The following is a 17,429-nucleotide window of genomic DNA, read 5'->3' on the forward strand; positions in this document are numbered from 1 at the left end:
GTTGGGCGATTCTGTGTAAAAGTCGACCTGAGCATTCATTTCCAAATGAAACCATTATCCTTCAAAAGGTCTATGTGTTGGAGTTCAAAGCTTTATTTGAAAAGTTTAATTTTGACCATTTACAGAGTAGGTGGCCAAGTCTCAAAAAAGGCTTTTCTGTCAACCATATTTCATGGCTTTTAGAAAGGGCTCACAAAGCTTGTTTTTCCACTCACAGCTGTACCCAGTATTAGTTACGAAGATGAGATGTTAATGAAGCAATACTAAGTTTTGTTTGCGTATTCCACAGTCTTGTAAAGGTAGGAGGGTGACTGGGACAGGCAATGTAACATAACATTTGGGGGGGGGTCATAAAACATGCACCTTATCATCTTGAAACTTTTAGGAAACTAAGGTTTTGTGTGGTCTATAATTCGTTTCTCTCTTTTCATTGTCAGAATCCTCTTTCAGCGTTATGATATCCGTAACATCCATAACAGTTGTGGATGTTACGGATATTGATGTATCATATCTTCGCTTCAGAATCTTGTGCATTCACCACATTTTGGTGTGATTGGTCCGGGACGTATTCTTCAGACTTTTACTGAATCAATTGTTGATATCGAGAAAATGTGTTCTAGCTAAGATTCTCTTGGAAAATATATGCTGAAATGCATTTCTCATACAAGCGATTCCTCTCACAACCCAGAGCAAAAAAAATACCATGATTTTCACAAAATGTAATCCATAGCATGGTCCTTTGGAAGGATTGTTGACACACATACATACATACAAACATACATAAAAAAGCATAATTGAGAAACAATTAAATCAAAGTTGGCATATGTATTACATTTTGGCAAATTTTTCAATAGATTGTTGAACACCATTTACTCTACGGGCATAGCAAAGTTCCAGACTGGGATGTAAATGTCATCCTCAATAAAACCTCAGTCATCTGCTAGACTAAGGAGGAAAAGAAACACCAACGGAAAAATATGTGGAAAGCATGGTCAAAAAAATCGACCACGTGGTGGCAGTGGCACAACCACTTTGCGTGTGAGTGTTCGTCCGCGTGTGTGTCATTATTTGGTTGTAGATGACGAGAACAACCTCTCCTCAAACTAATGTCATTGTTTATCCGAGGCGACGACTGACAAGTCAGCCAGACTGTCTTTGAAAAGCTCATTGCTAAATTATTACAAGCACATCACTCAGACATTGACATGCGCTTTGCTTACGCACTGGCAAGGTTACAACAACATAATCTGAACACGTAATAATTATTAAACAGCTACTTTTGTATTTGAATTAGGTCAATTGTTGGACGGGTCCTGTTCATTATGATACAGAACAGAAACCTAATCTACTCCAGGTGGAGAGGAGGGCAACACTAACATCGCCAGGCCGAACCTGGAAAAGTCTATTTAGACACTGTCCTGGTTGACAGATATGCCTTGGCATCTAGCCTATCAACGATTTAACGCAACAGAGAAAAGTACTCTGTATACGCAATTAAAATGACAGACCATTTCTATTATAACCACTTGTACTTTCGTGGTGGTTATCTTTGCCTGCCAATCAAGTGAATTGGACCACCTGAGATTTCTATCAGAATTTGGAAAGGTGTTTCTGCGTACGTGCCGAGCCTTTCAAAAGAATCGGTACATGACCTGTGCTTCCGAAATGCACTAGGTGCATTCGTGTGTGTGTGAGTGAGTGAGTGAGTGAGTGAGTACGTACAAGTGTGGCGTTCATGTGTATTTTTGTAAGCGAGTCAGAGCTAGTGTATGTGTGACTATTCATCTCCCTAACGCAACAAAGGTGCAAAACCAAATCAGTCAGTGGGGGCTGGTGGTCAGATACTAGTCTGCAGTCAGAGCCTGGCAGGGAACTCTGGGATAGGGCAGGAAACGCCCAACGCACACACTGCTCAACCAGACAGTGAGCTCCACACCCTACCCCTCCCCCCACCACCCAAACCACCCCTCGCCTCCCGCCCGCTAGACCGCCAATAGAAAAAAAAATAGGTCACGTTTCTAATCAAAGAGCGAACACCCCCCCAAGCAGCCCAAAACACTGACATGGAACTCGCTGTCTAGCCTATACCAAACTCTATTGCTTTATTTATTCATCTATACAGAACACACACTTTTTTTTTTTAAACCTCAAAACAGATTCCATTCTTCATCTCTAGTAATTACATGGCTAGAAAGAAGTTGGCTTGAATAGACTCGGCTTGCTCTCCTCCGCCCCCAAACCGTGTTTCTTTCTAGCCGTCGTGTTCATAAAGCAGGAGCCTGCGTTTTTTTGTTGTTGACAAGCTGGTCTGGTAGAGTGAAAAAGAAAGCACTTCCATTTACCTCACATTACCAAGAACAACTGACACACAGTTCCTGTAGCTAGCTGATATTCAAATGAAGTAAAACACATCACCACTGAAGGAACCGTAAACAAAATAACTAGACTGAGCTGATAACTAGCCTAAATCCAAATCCATGGCATACAAACATAAAATTGCTAAACTGAGACTAGACATTTTTCCAATCAGATCAACTCTGAAAAAGATCTGATATAAAAAGTTCTGATGTGATTGGTCAAAAGACCAATTAGTGGGGGAAAAAATATCAGAATTGGGCTCTCTGTGTAAATGCAGCCTTTGTGGCATTGATCTACCTCAAGTACCACTGCTTAACTTGGCAATCAGTCATGTACTGTTAACTCGGCACACTCTGGTTCATTGAGTATGTTCACCTGACTTGAATAAAATCCCTGTTTCTTTCTGTTTGAGGTGCGGACATCACACCGGATGTGATGCAGTCCAGAAGCATGGTGGATCCCTGTTGCAGAGTGCATGTGGCAAGCGTTTGGTGAGAGCACGTAGCCACTGAACTGTTTAAGAAAATGGACGCCTGCTTCCTGGGCCCTTTTTTTGTTTATTTAATTCATTACGTTTTAATCTTGCATGGTTTTTAAAATAACTTCTTTGATACAACTGAAAATAACTAAATCAAGAATATGTGAATTGAGAATAGGCTGAGTCTTGAGTTAAGTTATAGAAAAACCATGCCTTAAATAAAATGTTTGAAAACTGGTCCTTTGTTGTCTGCCTCTACTTCACGCTGCCTGCTCAACACAGATCCAAAATAAAATCGGTCACTTTTCCACCGCGTGAAACACACCGTCCCTTTCTTAACTCAGAAAGGACACCAACTTCCATTAGTGTAATTGGATTCCAGTGCCCTCAGCCGTGTCAGACAACAGGCTCCAAACCTTCAGCCAACCCTAAACTGGAGAGCGGGGCATCTGTACACATGGCTGACTGCAGCACACACTATCTTAGTCCCCCATAAGCAAAGACCCAGGAACGCAACCAACCAGCTCTCTTACAAAGCCATATTGCCTCTCATATACAGAGCAATAACAATGACTGAACGAATGCCCTGCTTTTCCAACTAAGAAAAAAAAGTGTCAAGGCTTATTAGCCTGTAGTGTAATGTTGAAAATGTGTGTGTGTGTGTGTGTATTAAAAACAGTTCTTAATCTGTCTTTTTTCACATTTAGGAGCATTTATAAAACATGCCATCAGTGCGAGTGGCTTTCTTTGGCTTTCTTTCAACACATTTTCTGTGAAATATTAACCCTGAGAGACGCTCACTCGCCAATAGAGAGGGAGCACAATTCAAAACCAGCCAATCACAAGTCTCAGAGTAGACGTTCAGTGGACAGGGTCTGCTCAGTAGAGTGTTCTGTTTTTGTGTGTGTGACAAGACGGTATGCTCAGGATCTAAAAGAGAAAGGCAGTGACTGTACTCTCGGAAAGGGAACATTTGTGACTGACTATAGGCAGGTAGAGATCCGTTCACAGACTTAAGAGACTGTTACAAGACCTCTGTGGCTCTCGAACATTGACAGTAGTTCAAACGCAAGGGCATAGTACACATGCTTTGAACTAGGGCTAGGACGACGCCATTTTGAAATTGAATGAGTCTCCTCTGGCTCCTGGCAACAGTCTTAATAGTGTGATGGTAGTCGGTACTGCGCGTGGTTCATTCTTCACATTACTTCACACGTGTAAATCCCCCACCCACCCTGCCTGCTATCCTATGAGGCAGAGGAAATACAAAGATTACTACAGTACATTACTCTACTACTACTTCACTACAGTACTACACAATATCAGCACTGAAAACCAAAGGTCTTCTTGTATAATAAACCTTAGAAACATAATCCAGTGCGTATTCTCATAAACTAGGCCTAAATAAAAGGATAGTGGGATAACACAACACTCAGTATGGAAAAGAGAAAAGCATATTGTTTCCTTAGAAACAGCCAGCCATGCATACATCACAAGGTGATGAAAACGTAGGTAGGCTGCCAACTGAAGCAAATCGAACGCGGGTCTTTTGTTGTTTAAATTCACATTAAAATGGAATACGCTTAGTTGCTTGATCCCCATAAAAAAATGAAAAAAAGCTTGCCGTGGCTCCGTCCCATGTTTCCTCTCAAAAGAGAGCACATGGGAATTCCTCATTCAAAAATTCAAAATGGCTGACACATCATGCTGTACTGCACATTATACAGCAACGAACAACATCCCCGAAATTGGAATCCCTTCCAAAGCATGGATGTGTAAACACAAAACCACTTAAATCCTTAATGTAGTGTCAAAAATCCAGCAAAACAAGAGCAAGCCATTTATTTTCAATGGCAGTCATGATTCTCCTTTAGTTTTTTTTATTTACAGGGCCTAGGATTTAAGGATGGCTAAAGTGCCTTCAGAGGAATCAATTTATATGGTAAATCAAATAACTGGATTAAAAAAGGAAGGTGTGAAGCAGATTACATTATGATAATAGAAAAAGCAGTATTTTCTTTATGAGGTGCATGTTGAGTCGTTATTCCAGATGTAATATTCCCCACACACGGTCTGTCCCAAATGGCACCCTATTCCCTATGGGCCCTGGTCAAAAGTAGTGCTATTTGGAAAAGGTTTCTATTTGGGACATGCACAGGGACATCCCACACACACACACACACACACACACACACACAAAGGATTGAATGACCATCACAGGGGCACGGCAGCATTTCCATCTCCAACCCAATCACCATTGTCTTTCTTAACTGATGGCATTTTGAGTCATTATACTTGGCTCAAACACTGGACAGAAAGGATACAAGGTGAGTGTATGCATATTCTGACAACACTCTGGTCGCAGGTCCTTACTACTAGACTGGAAACAGGGCCCTAAAAAAGGTACAGAGCATTCTAGCATATTACCTTCACAAACACTGAAATTATGAGAAGGCATTATACGAAGTCGCAGAAAAGACAATGTTGTAAAGACTGATCAATGTCATATTGTAAAAGATGTAATGTCGCTGATCAATGTCAAAGCTCACTTGGAGAGAAAAAAAAAGTATAAATCTCACATTCAATGACAATTGTCTCTGAATCTACTACTTCAGCGTCTAGAATCCCCAGGAGTATTAGTCTTGTTCAACACTGTCCAGCAGAATTCGTATCCATCAACCATGATTTACATGTAACCTACATACAGAATACGGGGAAACAAAGTCCCCATGCTTAGATTACTTTCCTACCTAACCACTATTCACGATGTAGTGACGTTGAGTTTGTCAAACCACCAGCGCGCGGGTGTAAACACTGCACTTCACTTGACTGCAAGGCACGTGGAGCAACGCATCCTGAACTAAACAAATGAATAACACAATCACATGAACATCAAAAAGGTCCCGACGACAGTCATCAAGATCCCAAATATTTTGGAAAACGTGGTAGAATCCTGTTTGCATTGCATCTAGATTATATCGCACTGGTCATGGGGGTTTGAATAAGCTTCTAATAACGGGATGCCTTCCTGACATGTGGATAACACTGTACATCTGGAAAAAGGTCACGAATAATATGCCTTTTCTCAGCTGTCTAGCTCAAGTGTTGGCTACTACATTGATACATTGTTGCATGCATCTTGGAAAAACAGGCCTACTGAAAACTGCAACATTGTAGACAGAATGCATGGGGACAATGACAGCATATGAATATGGCACCACAGTCCGTCCTCTCAGCTCTTGCGCAAGAACTGTTGGCGAATTCCCTTCAAAACAGGAAGCTCCAGTGCTATGTACAACGTTAACAGCCTAGCACCTAATCCGGCACCGTAAACACACAACAAACGACTGTTAGGATGGCCAAAGGTGACAGATAGCATCTACCTGTTTGCCCCGATAGAATAACCGTTGTTGTTGGGGGTTTACATTGAAGATATCCTTGATTTTCAGCCTCAGATACTCAATTTTGGTCAGCCTGGAAAGATCCTCAATGGTTCGTGTCTCCTTTCCGTCTATGGTCCGAATCTGAATCCACATCGTTCCACCGCCCGATAGCCACCAATTTTTTTTTACAGAAATCTGATCACAACAAATACGGGGCCTTTGGGGGAAGGGGGATACAAGTGAAAATGTTCAGCGCTCCATAGCCTTTTTCTCTGCAGGGGAGAATGATTTTTGCAGGATGTGTCTCTCACATGGGTCACCGCGCCAAGCAAATCTCGCGAAATAAAATTATGTACAATTTGCCGTTAAAGGCGCAGGGCCCTTTTTTTGTGGGCAGTACAATGAATAAACGAATACAAGGGACGAAAGTCTCTCACCGTTTTCAGAATGTGCAATGTAAGCAGTGGACATTCTACAAATCTATATAAAATGTATAACTTCAATGTCAAATTAAAGCCTTTACTGACTTGCATTGTAAAGAGCTAGCCATTGCTCTAATGGTTGATAAATAGACAAAGTTTTTTCTAAATCTAACAATATTTTTCAAAACAGATGGGATTAAAAAAGGAAAAAAATGCAGCCCATACTGAACATGGACAAGCATTGATGGCATGTATAGCTTCTTTATACCACTTGCTCTCCCAAACTGTTCAAAACTTCTATGAACGGTTTATATACGTTTATGGAGGGTCTTCTTCCTGTGAATTTCTGTCAGACAAGACGCTGTGTTGCGTGTTGCTGCCTTCCGCAGGTAGGTGTGTAGATTTCATATTTTGGATAAAAGGTAAAAGGGGAAGGGCAAATGTTTTAATTGCACCACCATGTATCCCTGCAACTTACCTAGACACTATCCACAAAACCCATCACCCCATCCCTCTGCTTTGGAACCCAGTCTCCCAAAACTCCCTGTAGATCTTCTGCACTAAAATCTCTCACCAAAATACTTTGCTGCTGCAACTACCACACCTCTCTTCTGTAATTTCCACTCCATTAGTGCAGTACAGTTGACCACCATAGCTATAAACGCAAGAAATCCAACCTTACTAAAACTCATCCTCTCTGAATCTCTCTCTTCAGGCCTACTCACTGGGGGGGCTCCCAGTCAAATCCCTCATCCTTGGGCTATCATCTATTCTCCTTGCTGCCTCAGCATGAAACTTTCTTCCCCACTTTAACTCTGGCAATCTCAACTTCTCTCTCTCGTACAGAGCATTTCAGATCCCAAGCTGCTTTCTCAACCCCAACTTCACACTCCCTCTGACTATGCTCTCATGCACATTTTCCACATCGTGGGATCTCCCTTCTACATTCTGCTGGCACATGTCTGAATCCTTGGCACCTAAAGCAGCATAGTGGGTTTGGAACAAATGCCCTCACCGAATAGCTAATACATCCTAGCCTGACCTTATGTGGTAGAAACTCCATATCGAAGCTCAACAACCAGACAGGGTATCCTCCGTCTCACCATTTCTACCGAGTCTGCATCTCACCAAACAGCGGGCATCACAAACATCAGGAATGTTCTTTCTCTTATCCACCGCTACAGTCAACCTTAATCCGTTGATCACTCCGGAGAGCAAAGCATGACACAGGTCGAGCCCGATATGCGTGAAGCGGAGTGCCCGCTGCCTCAAAAAAAAAAATCTAAACAATTCCACTTCTCGAAACTTTGAGAGACGTAACAGTTCCCAGTTTGACCTTTACCCAGCTTGAAACATATGGGTCGGTCAAAAAGGATGGATCCCCTTTCTCAGAAAACCTCACTCCTACAGGTCTGAAATAATCTCTGGTAGGATTCTCAGGGCAAACTTTGGACATCTCTACCACAGATAAGCCTGACCAGGATGAAGGCCTAATTTCAGAGGAATCATTGAAGTCGACTGACTCCATCTCATGATTCTCAAGAAATCCATCAGACCAATGGGATCCAATATTCTCAATATGCTGAAGTGATCAAGTAGATTTCAACGTCATTTTGCTTGGCTTGTATTCAGGGTACGAAGGTTTGTACTTAGCGACATGGTTTCGCTTTCACTTCATTGCACTTCTCTCTCCTGCTGCCTTACTGGCTCCTCCAAAGAGAATGCTGTTCCTATGGGAGGGTCAATCATTGGCATCAAGTGTATGCAATTAGTAGCCTGGCTGACGTGACCCACGTGATTCACAGAGCAGGGAGAGCTGTGACTCATTGAAGTCAGGAGGACTTCTGGTGCGTTCAAGATAACTGGGAACGATTTTTCCCAGTCAGTGCTCACAGAGTTCACAGTGGTCTTGAACAAACTGAAGTCGGAAGTCAGAGATTTCCGAGTTCCCAGCTGTTTTGAACGCGGCATTAGCATTCCCCTGCTGAGACGTGGCATGCATCAACCAATGGTTGCAATCCACGTCATCGACCATGTCATCAACTGACAGATTGTTATAACATGTGTGGTTAGCTGATACTTAAAATACCTATCCAGGCATTGTAAGATTTGGCATGCATCAGCAACGCCTGGGCAGATGAACGCATCCGTAGTCTGTCCACAAGAGACTAGGCTGCAATCTTAGGAAAAAAGGTTCCTTATAGAACCAAAAAGGGTTCTATCGCTTGCTTCATACAGTTGAAGTCGGAAGTTTACATACACCTTAGCCAAAAACATTTAAACTCAGTTTTTCACAATTCCTGACATTTAATCCTAGTAAAAATTCCCTGTCTTAGGCCAGTTAGGATCACCACTTTATTTTAAGAATGTGAAATGTCAGAATAATAGTAGAGAGAATTACTAATTTCAGATTTTATTTTTTTCATCACATTCCCATTGGGTCAGAAGTTTACATACACTCAATTAGTATTTGGTAGCATTGCCTTTAAATTGTTTAACCTGGGTCAAACGTTTTGGGTGGCATTCCACAAGCTTCCAACAATAAGTTGGGTGAATTTTGGCCCATTCCTCCTGACAGAGCTGGTGTAACTGAGTCAGGTTTGTAGGCCTCCTTGCTCGCACACACTTTTTCAGTTCTGCCCACAAATTTTATATAGGATTGAGGTCAGGGCTTTGTGATGGCCACTCCAATACCTTGACTTTGTTGTCCTTAAGCCATTTTACCACAACTTTGGAAGTATGCTTGGGGTCATTGTCCATTTGTAAGACCCATTTGCGACCAAGCTTTAACTTCCTGACTGATGTCTTGAGATGTTGCTTCAATATATCCACATAATTTTCCTACCTCATGATGCCATCTATTTTGTGAAGTGCACCAGTCCCTCCTGCAGCAAAGCACCCCCACAACATGATGCTGCACCCCCGTGCTTCACGGTTGGGATGGTGTTCTTTGGCTTGCAAGCATCCCCCTTTTTCCTCCAAACATAATGGTCATTATGGCCAAACAGTTCTATTTTTGTTTCATCAGACCAGAGGACATTTCTTCAAAAAGTACAATATTTGTCCCCATGTGCAGTTGCAAACCGTAGTCTGGCTTTTTTTGGTGGTTTTGCAGCAGTGGCTTCTTCCTTGCTGAGCGGTCTTTCAGGTTATGTCGATATAGGACCCATTTTACTGTGGATATAAATACTTTTGTACCTGTTTCCTATAGCATCTTCACAAGGTCCTTTGCTGTTGTTCTGGGATTGATTTGCACTTTTCGCACCAGAGTACGTTAATCTCTAGGAGACAGAACGCGTCTCCTTCCTGAGCGGTATGACGGCTGCGTGGTCCCATGGTGTTTATACTTGCGTACTATTGTTTGTACAGATTAACATGGTACCTTCAGGCATTTGGAAATTGCTCCCAAGGATGAACCAGACTTGTGGATGTCTACAATTTGTTTCTGAGGTCTTGGCAGATGTCTTTTGATTTTCCCATGATGCCGTTTAAAGGCACAGTCAACTTAGTGTATGTACATTTCTGGCCCACTGGAATTGTGATACAGTGAATTATAAGTGAAATAATCTGTAAACAATTGTTGGACAAATGACTTGTGTCATGCACAAAGTAGATGTCTTAACCGACTTGCCAAAACTATAGTTTGTTAACAAGAAATTTGTCGAGTGGTTGAAAAACGAGTTTTAATGACTCCAACCTAAGTGTATGTAAACTTCCCGACTTCAACTGTATATGGAACCCCTGAAAGTTCTATATAGAACCCTTTTATACAATACAATGTTGTCCATTAGTTACAGCGAACAACAAAAATGCGTCATTTGCTCCATTCTCAACCCCCCCCCAAACCACAGACCTTACACATACAGTTGAGATGAGCACAGATTTAAGCTCCAATGCTGCGCCTCTGGGTGGAGAGCATGTTGTCAGGTTAAGGACCTTGCTCACGGGCCCAACGGTAAGGGAATGTTCTAAGGATGTGAACCCAGCAGCCCTTCAGTTGTCAGATCAATTCCGTACGTTTTTTTTTCCAGCGCCGGCCTGGGATTTGAACTGGACACATTTCGAACACAGGTACAAATCCTGCCACAGGTCCAATTCCTTAGCCGTTGGGGTACAGTCAGTACAGTATGAGTTGTTGCCTGACTGGTTCCACAGAAGAAGAAAAAAGGATCAAAAACACGAGTTAATCTGCCAAAATGAAGACAAAATGCTATGCAGACATATGTATTATGATGTAGAAGAACAACTTGCAGTAGTTGTCAGCAGCAACCGAAAGAGATCCTCTGTGTCTGATAGTTGGGTTACTGCCAGACTGGGCAAAACATAGTGTGTTAAAAGTCATGTAGTGATTAACTAGGCTATTGAATCACCAATACTTATTATATATAATTAACTAGCCAGCTTACAAACATACTCAAATTCTAATAACGTTTCACCTTTATATATTTAGCCTGTGGTTTATCATATGACTTCGGTTTCATATATTTGAATTAAATAATCAACTTTGCTTACCTTAATACATTGAAAAATAAAGTGCTTATTGGTAGGCTACTTGCAAGTTGGTTCAACCACCATCCTCTTGCATCATCATGCAGAATGGCAGTTGGTTTTTGAATCAGAATGGCAAATCATTATTTTTTTCCTCTTGTTTATAGCTAGCATATAGTTTGCAACAGCACAGGTTTGTATGAACCATAGTGTTTGCCACTCAGACATTGTCCCTGACAAAAATGTTGCAAAATATTAATTGAATCTTCCTTCTGCCATAGAGAGCTAACCAACCTGGTCTCAAAGCATTTCATATTATTCTGTACGTTTTCTAATTCGTATTACATTTACCTTTTTGAAAATTCGTAGAGAAGTTTTGCAAATTTGTAACATATTCTACGTTTTGCAAATTCGTAACATATAATGCGATTTGTAATTCATAACATATCATAAAAAATGGGTGATGGACATCCACAAATTAATACATACCATATGAAATGAAACATTTACGTGCAGAATAATACGAAATGATCTGAGATCAGGTTGCAACCAACAGCTTCGGAAGTCAGCTAGCCATTTTTCTTACCAGCGAAACCATGCAGCAGCATCATTAATATGGATATTGTCAATGGAAAACATCGGAAACAAATTAAAAAGGGACATTAGCTGTTTTCAGACTGCGTTAGCTTTTGTTAGCTGTTGTTTTCTAAAATCCACATTACACTCTGGGGTAGGGATAGAACCCTCAAGGTTCTTTCCCTTCACTGTGTATATAGAACCTTTTTTAGAAATAAAGCCCTTTATTTGCTGTATAATTTGGAACAATTTGGAACTTTTGTAAGTAGGCCACAGCAGTTTCTAAAAGAAAGAGCAATGGCAATTTTGATCACATTTCTGTAGAGGTGTGGGCAGAATGTTTTGATATTTTGCTGAACATTCATGCTGCCATAGCCAGTGCCTGTCTGCACATTCTGCAAGGTTGATTGTATATTCGAAACAATGTAAAACTAGGCTAAATGCTATAGCCCACACTTCTATAGTTCTATTGTTGTTAAAAATTTACAAACAACAAAAATAAAAAACGCAACATGTAAAGTGTTGGTCCCATGATCCCAGAAATGTTCCATACGCACAAAATTCTTATTTCTCTCAAATTTTGTGCACAAATTATTTTACATCCCTGTTAGTGACCATTTCTCCTTTACCAAGTTAATCCATCCACCTGACAGGTGCGGCATATCAATAAGCTGTTGAAACAGCATGATCATTGCACAGGTGCACCTTGTGCTGGGGACGATAAAAGTCCACTCTAAAATGTGCAGTTTTGTCATACAACACAATGCCACAGATGTCTCAAGTTTTGAGGGAGCGTGCAATTGGCATGCTGACTGCAGGAATGTCCACCAGAGCTGTTGCCAGATAATTTAATATTATTTTCTCTACCATAAGTCACCTCAAGCATCGTTTTAGAGAATTTGGCAGTACGTCCAACTGGCCTCACAAACTCACAAACTCAAAAAACGTGTATGGCGTTGTGCTGGAGAGCAGTTGGGAACAGAGTCCCCCATGGTCCCCCATGGTGGTTATGGTATGGGCAAGCATAAGCTACGGACAACGAACACAAATGCAATTTATCGTTGGCAATTTGAATGCACAGAGATATAGTGACAAGATCCTGAGGCCATTATTGACATTCATTCATGTTTCAGCATGATAATCAATGGCCCCATCTCTACACAATTTCTGGAAGCTGAAAATGTCCCAGTTCTTCCATAGCCTGCATACTCACCAGACATTTCACCCATTAAGCCTGTTTGGGATGCTCTGGATGGACGTGTAAGACAACGTTTTCCAGTTTACGCCAATATTCAGCGACTTCGCACAGCGAAGTGGGACAGGAGTGGGACAACATTCCACAGGCCACAATCAACAGCCTGATCAACTCTATGGAAATGGTATGTGTTGCGCTGCATGAGGCAAATGGTGGTCACACCAGATACTGACTGGTTTTCTGATCCATGCCCCTACCTTTTTTAAAGGTTTCTGTGATCAACAGATGCATATCTGTATTCCCAGTCATGTGAAATCCATAGATTAGGGTCTAATTAATTGTTTTCAATTGAGTGATTTGCTTATATGAACTGTAAAATCTTTGAAATTATTGCATGTTGCTTTAATATTTTTGATCAGTATAGTTTATCAGTAGATTATTGGGTTTCTATGTCCTGCCTTGGTAGGCCTACAGGCTCGAAAAGCCCCTGACTGCAGTGTGCAGTTCGGGGCCGGGCTCAATGTGGGTGGAGACAAACGTCGGGGCCGGGCTCAATGTGGGCGGAGTCAAACGCGTTTAACCCAAACCCTTCTCGTCTCCTTCAAGATCACCCAAGTTGAGGTAAACGTCGAAGGTATCAATGTCAACAAAAGCAAATCTTAATCGAACCTAACCGACATGGATAAAAATATAAACCATGGAAGTAAGTGAGACTGTCATCATGCATAATGTACTTTGTAATATTCATGTTATGCAGTGGTATATTTTTATATGACCAACGACTGCACCGATGCTAGCATAGCGTTAATTAGCACTAATTTGCATGTGAGTTAGCTAATTGCTCACAATGAGGGAATCTTATTAGGACAAATTTGCCTACTTGAGCAGTAAGCCTAGGTTTACATGTACAGTTATGTAATCTATTTGATCTTTGATTTTCTGTGTTTCTTCAATGTATGCCTTGTGTTTGGCTGGCTCTAAATGTGTATCGTTGATGCCATTTCCTTAGTTACACAGCGAGTCCACACAGCCTACACATAGTATCTACAATGAAATCACCTGGTCCCAACATACATGGCAAGTCAAGAAAAGTAATTAACTTTTTCACACTGCAAACTGAAGTTAAATAAGAAAAACTTCAAGACACATTTACAGAGAAAGCATACACATTGCTTTGAAACAGTGTCCAAGGAAAGATTTTTGGCATGTGAGTGCATTGATGTGAGAAATGGTGTGTTTGCAGTCAAAAATACATTTTCTGGTCCAGCAACACCCATACATGTTGTGAAAAATACTTGGGTTAATTCAGTTCCAACTGTGTTCAAAACTGTTATGCATGCTGGAGTATTAAAAAGCTGTTGAATTGTACTTTTTCTTTACTTTCGCATACACTGTTCACAGAAACATTGCTCGGATCTTGTCCCCTGGACGACTTTTGGTGTGGATAATGTTCAGGTTAGATATTCCTTTAAATTATTCTACTGAACTGTACCATTTGATTGTCATTCCTTTATTGAAAATTGTACCTTGTTCACACCACAGGGCCTACCAATGTAATGAACACGATGGGAGACAGAGAGCTGGTTTCAAGCACAGGGCGCAGCAGGTGTTTGTTGTAAAGGACCACAGGAGGAGGCGGGTAGCTGGGTCCAGGCAGAAGGTCATATACAGGGGTCCAAAAAGGCAACAGTACAGGCAGGGAAAAGGCTAGAGAGATCAGGCAATAGGTAGATAACAGGAAATCCAATAGGCTAAAGTACAGGCAGGGAATAAGCATCGTTAGTTTTTGCCTGCCTTACTATCATACACAGGAGGCGTACACGACAGGGCACAAACAGCGCTCTGCAAGACGTGTGTCACAAAACAAACAACACCTCACAGTGATGGGTTGAAAAGAACTGAACTAAATAGTGTGTGATAATGACATACAGGTGTGTGAACAGGTGATTAGAATTCAGGCGATTGGGATCTGAAGAGGTGAGCTGCGTTCAGGGGATCTATGTGTTTGAGAGTGTGAGCTGGAAAGTAGGCTGGAAAGTGAGCTGTGTTCAGGGGATCTACGTGTTTGAGGGTGTGAGTTGGAAGCAGACGTTACAACCAAAGCAAGGTTTTTCAAACAACTGTGGGGTTGTTTTGATGGTAAGATGCTGGTTATTCAGTATATTCTATTAGTCCTATTTTCTGTTATAACATATGAAAAGTTATTATTATTTATGTGCTTGCAGCATACAAAGCACACTACTGTTACTGCTCATATGCTTTCTTGTTTATTATTCTTTACACTTTTTGGGACATATTTGCTACAGTTTTTAGACTACATACACAATTCATACATCAAACTCCTGCAGAGCTGGATGCTGATGTGACATGCTGTGACTTCTTGGGGGGGGGGGGTATTATTATTTACTATGATCATTATTGTTGTTATCATAACTATCAAACTTAACAACCTACTATTTCTTAACTTACAGTATGCTCTGTATATTGCAATGGAGCACAGTGTGATTTCACTGAGGTATGTAAAAATGATGAAATTCTCATTACTAGTGGATATGTTTTTTGGGATCCCCATCCAATTATGTGATTTTCTTTTTCAAAGGAAAACATGCAGCAAATTAGGCGACGGTGATGCCTAGTTCTCCTGCAGAACTTTCCCATGCCGTAAGTCTTGAACATTATAAAACCTTTTCATTTGCATTCTTAAAATCACTTGTTTCACTGTAGCCAGACTGACCTGAATATATTTTCATATTGAATGTATGTCATTCACTCACGAAGGTCTGAAGAAGAGAGGTTGAAAGATCGAAAAAGGCGGTGAAAACAAAACACACTACAGGTAGGAGGTGTCATATGATGAGTGGTATAGTCTTAAACCAATGTTTAAAGACTTAAACCCCCCTCTCCAATATATTTCAGGATGATGAAGAATATGTTCCCCCCTACTGTAGCCTACCCTGGGGCATCGTATGGGGGGAGAAATTAGGACGATTCTAAGGGCCTGTGACTGACAGGGGCCCTAAAAAATTATTAGAACATTAGGTGCATTTTTTTCAATATTAAATTATTAACCTATCGTTAATATATTTTATTTACAATGTACTAATAAAACTAACGGTTTCTTTGTCCCCCCCACCACCTCTATTTACATGAAATGGTCTGGTCCTGCCCCCAAACCAGCCGCGAACAGTGCTTGCTAGCAGTGAATTGCGAGTGAGGAGTGCTGGTGGAGCAGCATGTCTCAGTTTCCTAAAGAAAAATCAGACTTCCAAAAACGAAAGGAGATAGAAAAGAAAGGGCGACAGTATGTCACCCAATTTTTCACAAAGGAAGGTGGGTGTAGTCCGTGAGTGGTGGAAATTAACCTGTTAGCTTAGTCCATAGTGAAATAGGCTACTTTTGCTCCCCTAACATTAGTTACTTAATATCTTAACAGGAAATTCTGAGTGTTTACATTTCGCTCCTCTTTCAGCCGACATTTAATCAATGCAGGCAAACTTTTAGCGAGCTATTCATACTAAATCAGTTGTCCCTGCCTGGTGACAGGCCCAACAGATGCAGCTTCAGGCTCAGCAGCCCTGTCACCCCATCCCCATACCCCTGAACAAGCCCTACTCCCAACTGAAGAAGGAGGTGAGCAGCATTGTGTTGAATGACATGTCAGTTGACATAATTGCAGGTACTGTAATGCATTGGGGACAGGAATGTGATTCTCCAGTCAGGAAAAATCTCACTTGACACAGAGGAAGCCAATATGAGAGCCTTAAAGGAAGAGATGCAGGCTCTTCGAGATGGGTGGGAGTCTCTCCTGTCTGAGGCAACACTGATTGCGCCGCAAATGGATGTTGCACCTCAATTTAACAAGGAACACAGCCGCCAGGACAATGCAGCAACGGTGTTTCGGGAACACAGTGTTTTTTACTGCTATGGACAACATAAGTGACTTGGACACTAGGTTCCATACCACTGCAAACATTGTAGAATAATTTTCTGCTGTTCTGAAAGTTGGGCAGATTAGTGAGGATAAAGTCCCTTCTGTGTGCCAATCACTGATCATGAAGTATTCCAGAGATCCTACACCTGAGTTTCAACATGAAGTAAGACACCTGAACACTGCATATGCTGCCACTTTCCCCCCTAACTTGTCCCCTCTTGGTCTCCTGAATGCACTTTATATGATGCAGCTGCAAAGCATTTTTGGAGAAGTGTGCATTGCTTTACGTATATTTTGCACACTGCCTGTGACTGTTTTTGGTGGCGAGAGAGCTTTCAATAAGCTAAAACTGATCAACTATTTGAGGTCCACTATGTCCCAGGACAGGCTTTGCAGTCTTGCCATGCTGTCCATTGAAAGTCAGTTAGCTAGAAAGCTGGACTTCAAAGACTTTGAAGACCAGTGACTTTGCTAGCAAGAAGGCTCGGCACTGGGCTCTTGGTGAGTAAAGGCCAGTGATAACTGTTACATGGCATGGCTATGGATATTGGATCACTGCACACATGATGCCCACAGGCTGAGAACAAGACAGAACAGA

General features: G+C 41.5%; 1 protein-coding gene across 4 annotated transcripts in view; it reads right to left on the reverse strand.

Annotated features, from left to right (window-relative positions):
* The window catches only part of LOC115159112 (E3 ubiquitin-protein ligase UHRF1), a 43,687-nt gene extending 37,116 nt beyond the window's left edge, over positions 1 to 6,571 (reverse strand). For 2 of the 4 annotated variants that reach the window (XR_003868840.1, XM_029708538.1), the window contains exon 1: positions 6,220 to 6,571. Coding sequence is in view for 3 of the 4 variants with exons in the window: in XM_029708538.1 (XP_029564398.1) it covers positions 6,220 to 6,372 (153 nt within the window). In the remaining variant the exon portion in view is untranslated. The remainder of the gene's footprint in view (positions 1 to 6,219) is intronic. The other 2 variants (XM_029708536.1, XM_029708539.1) reach the window with 1 other exon arrangement.
* Between the last annotated feature and the right edge of the window lie 10,858 nt (positions 6,572 to 17,429).

This window comes from Salmo trutta, chromosome 23 (genome assembly GCF_901001165.1).
Source record: "Salmo trutta chromosome 23, fSalTru1.1, whole genome shotgun sequence".
NCBI lineage: Eukaryota > Metazoa > Chordata > Actinopteri > Salmoniformes > Salmonidae > Salmo > Salmo trutta.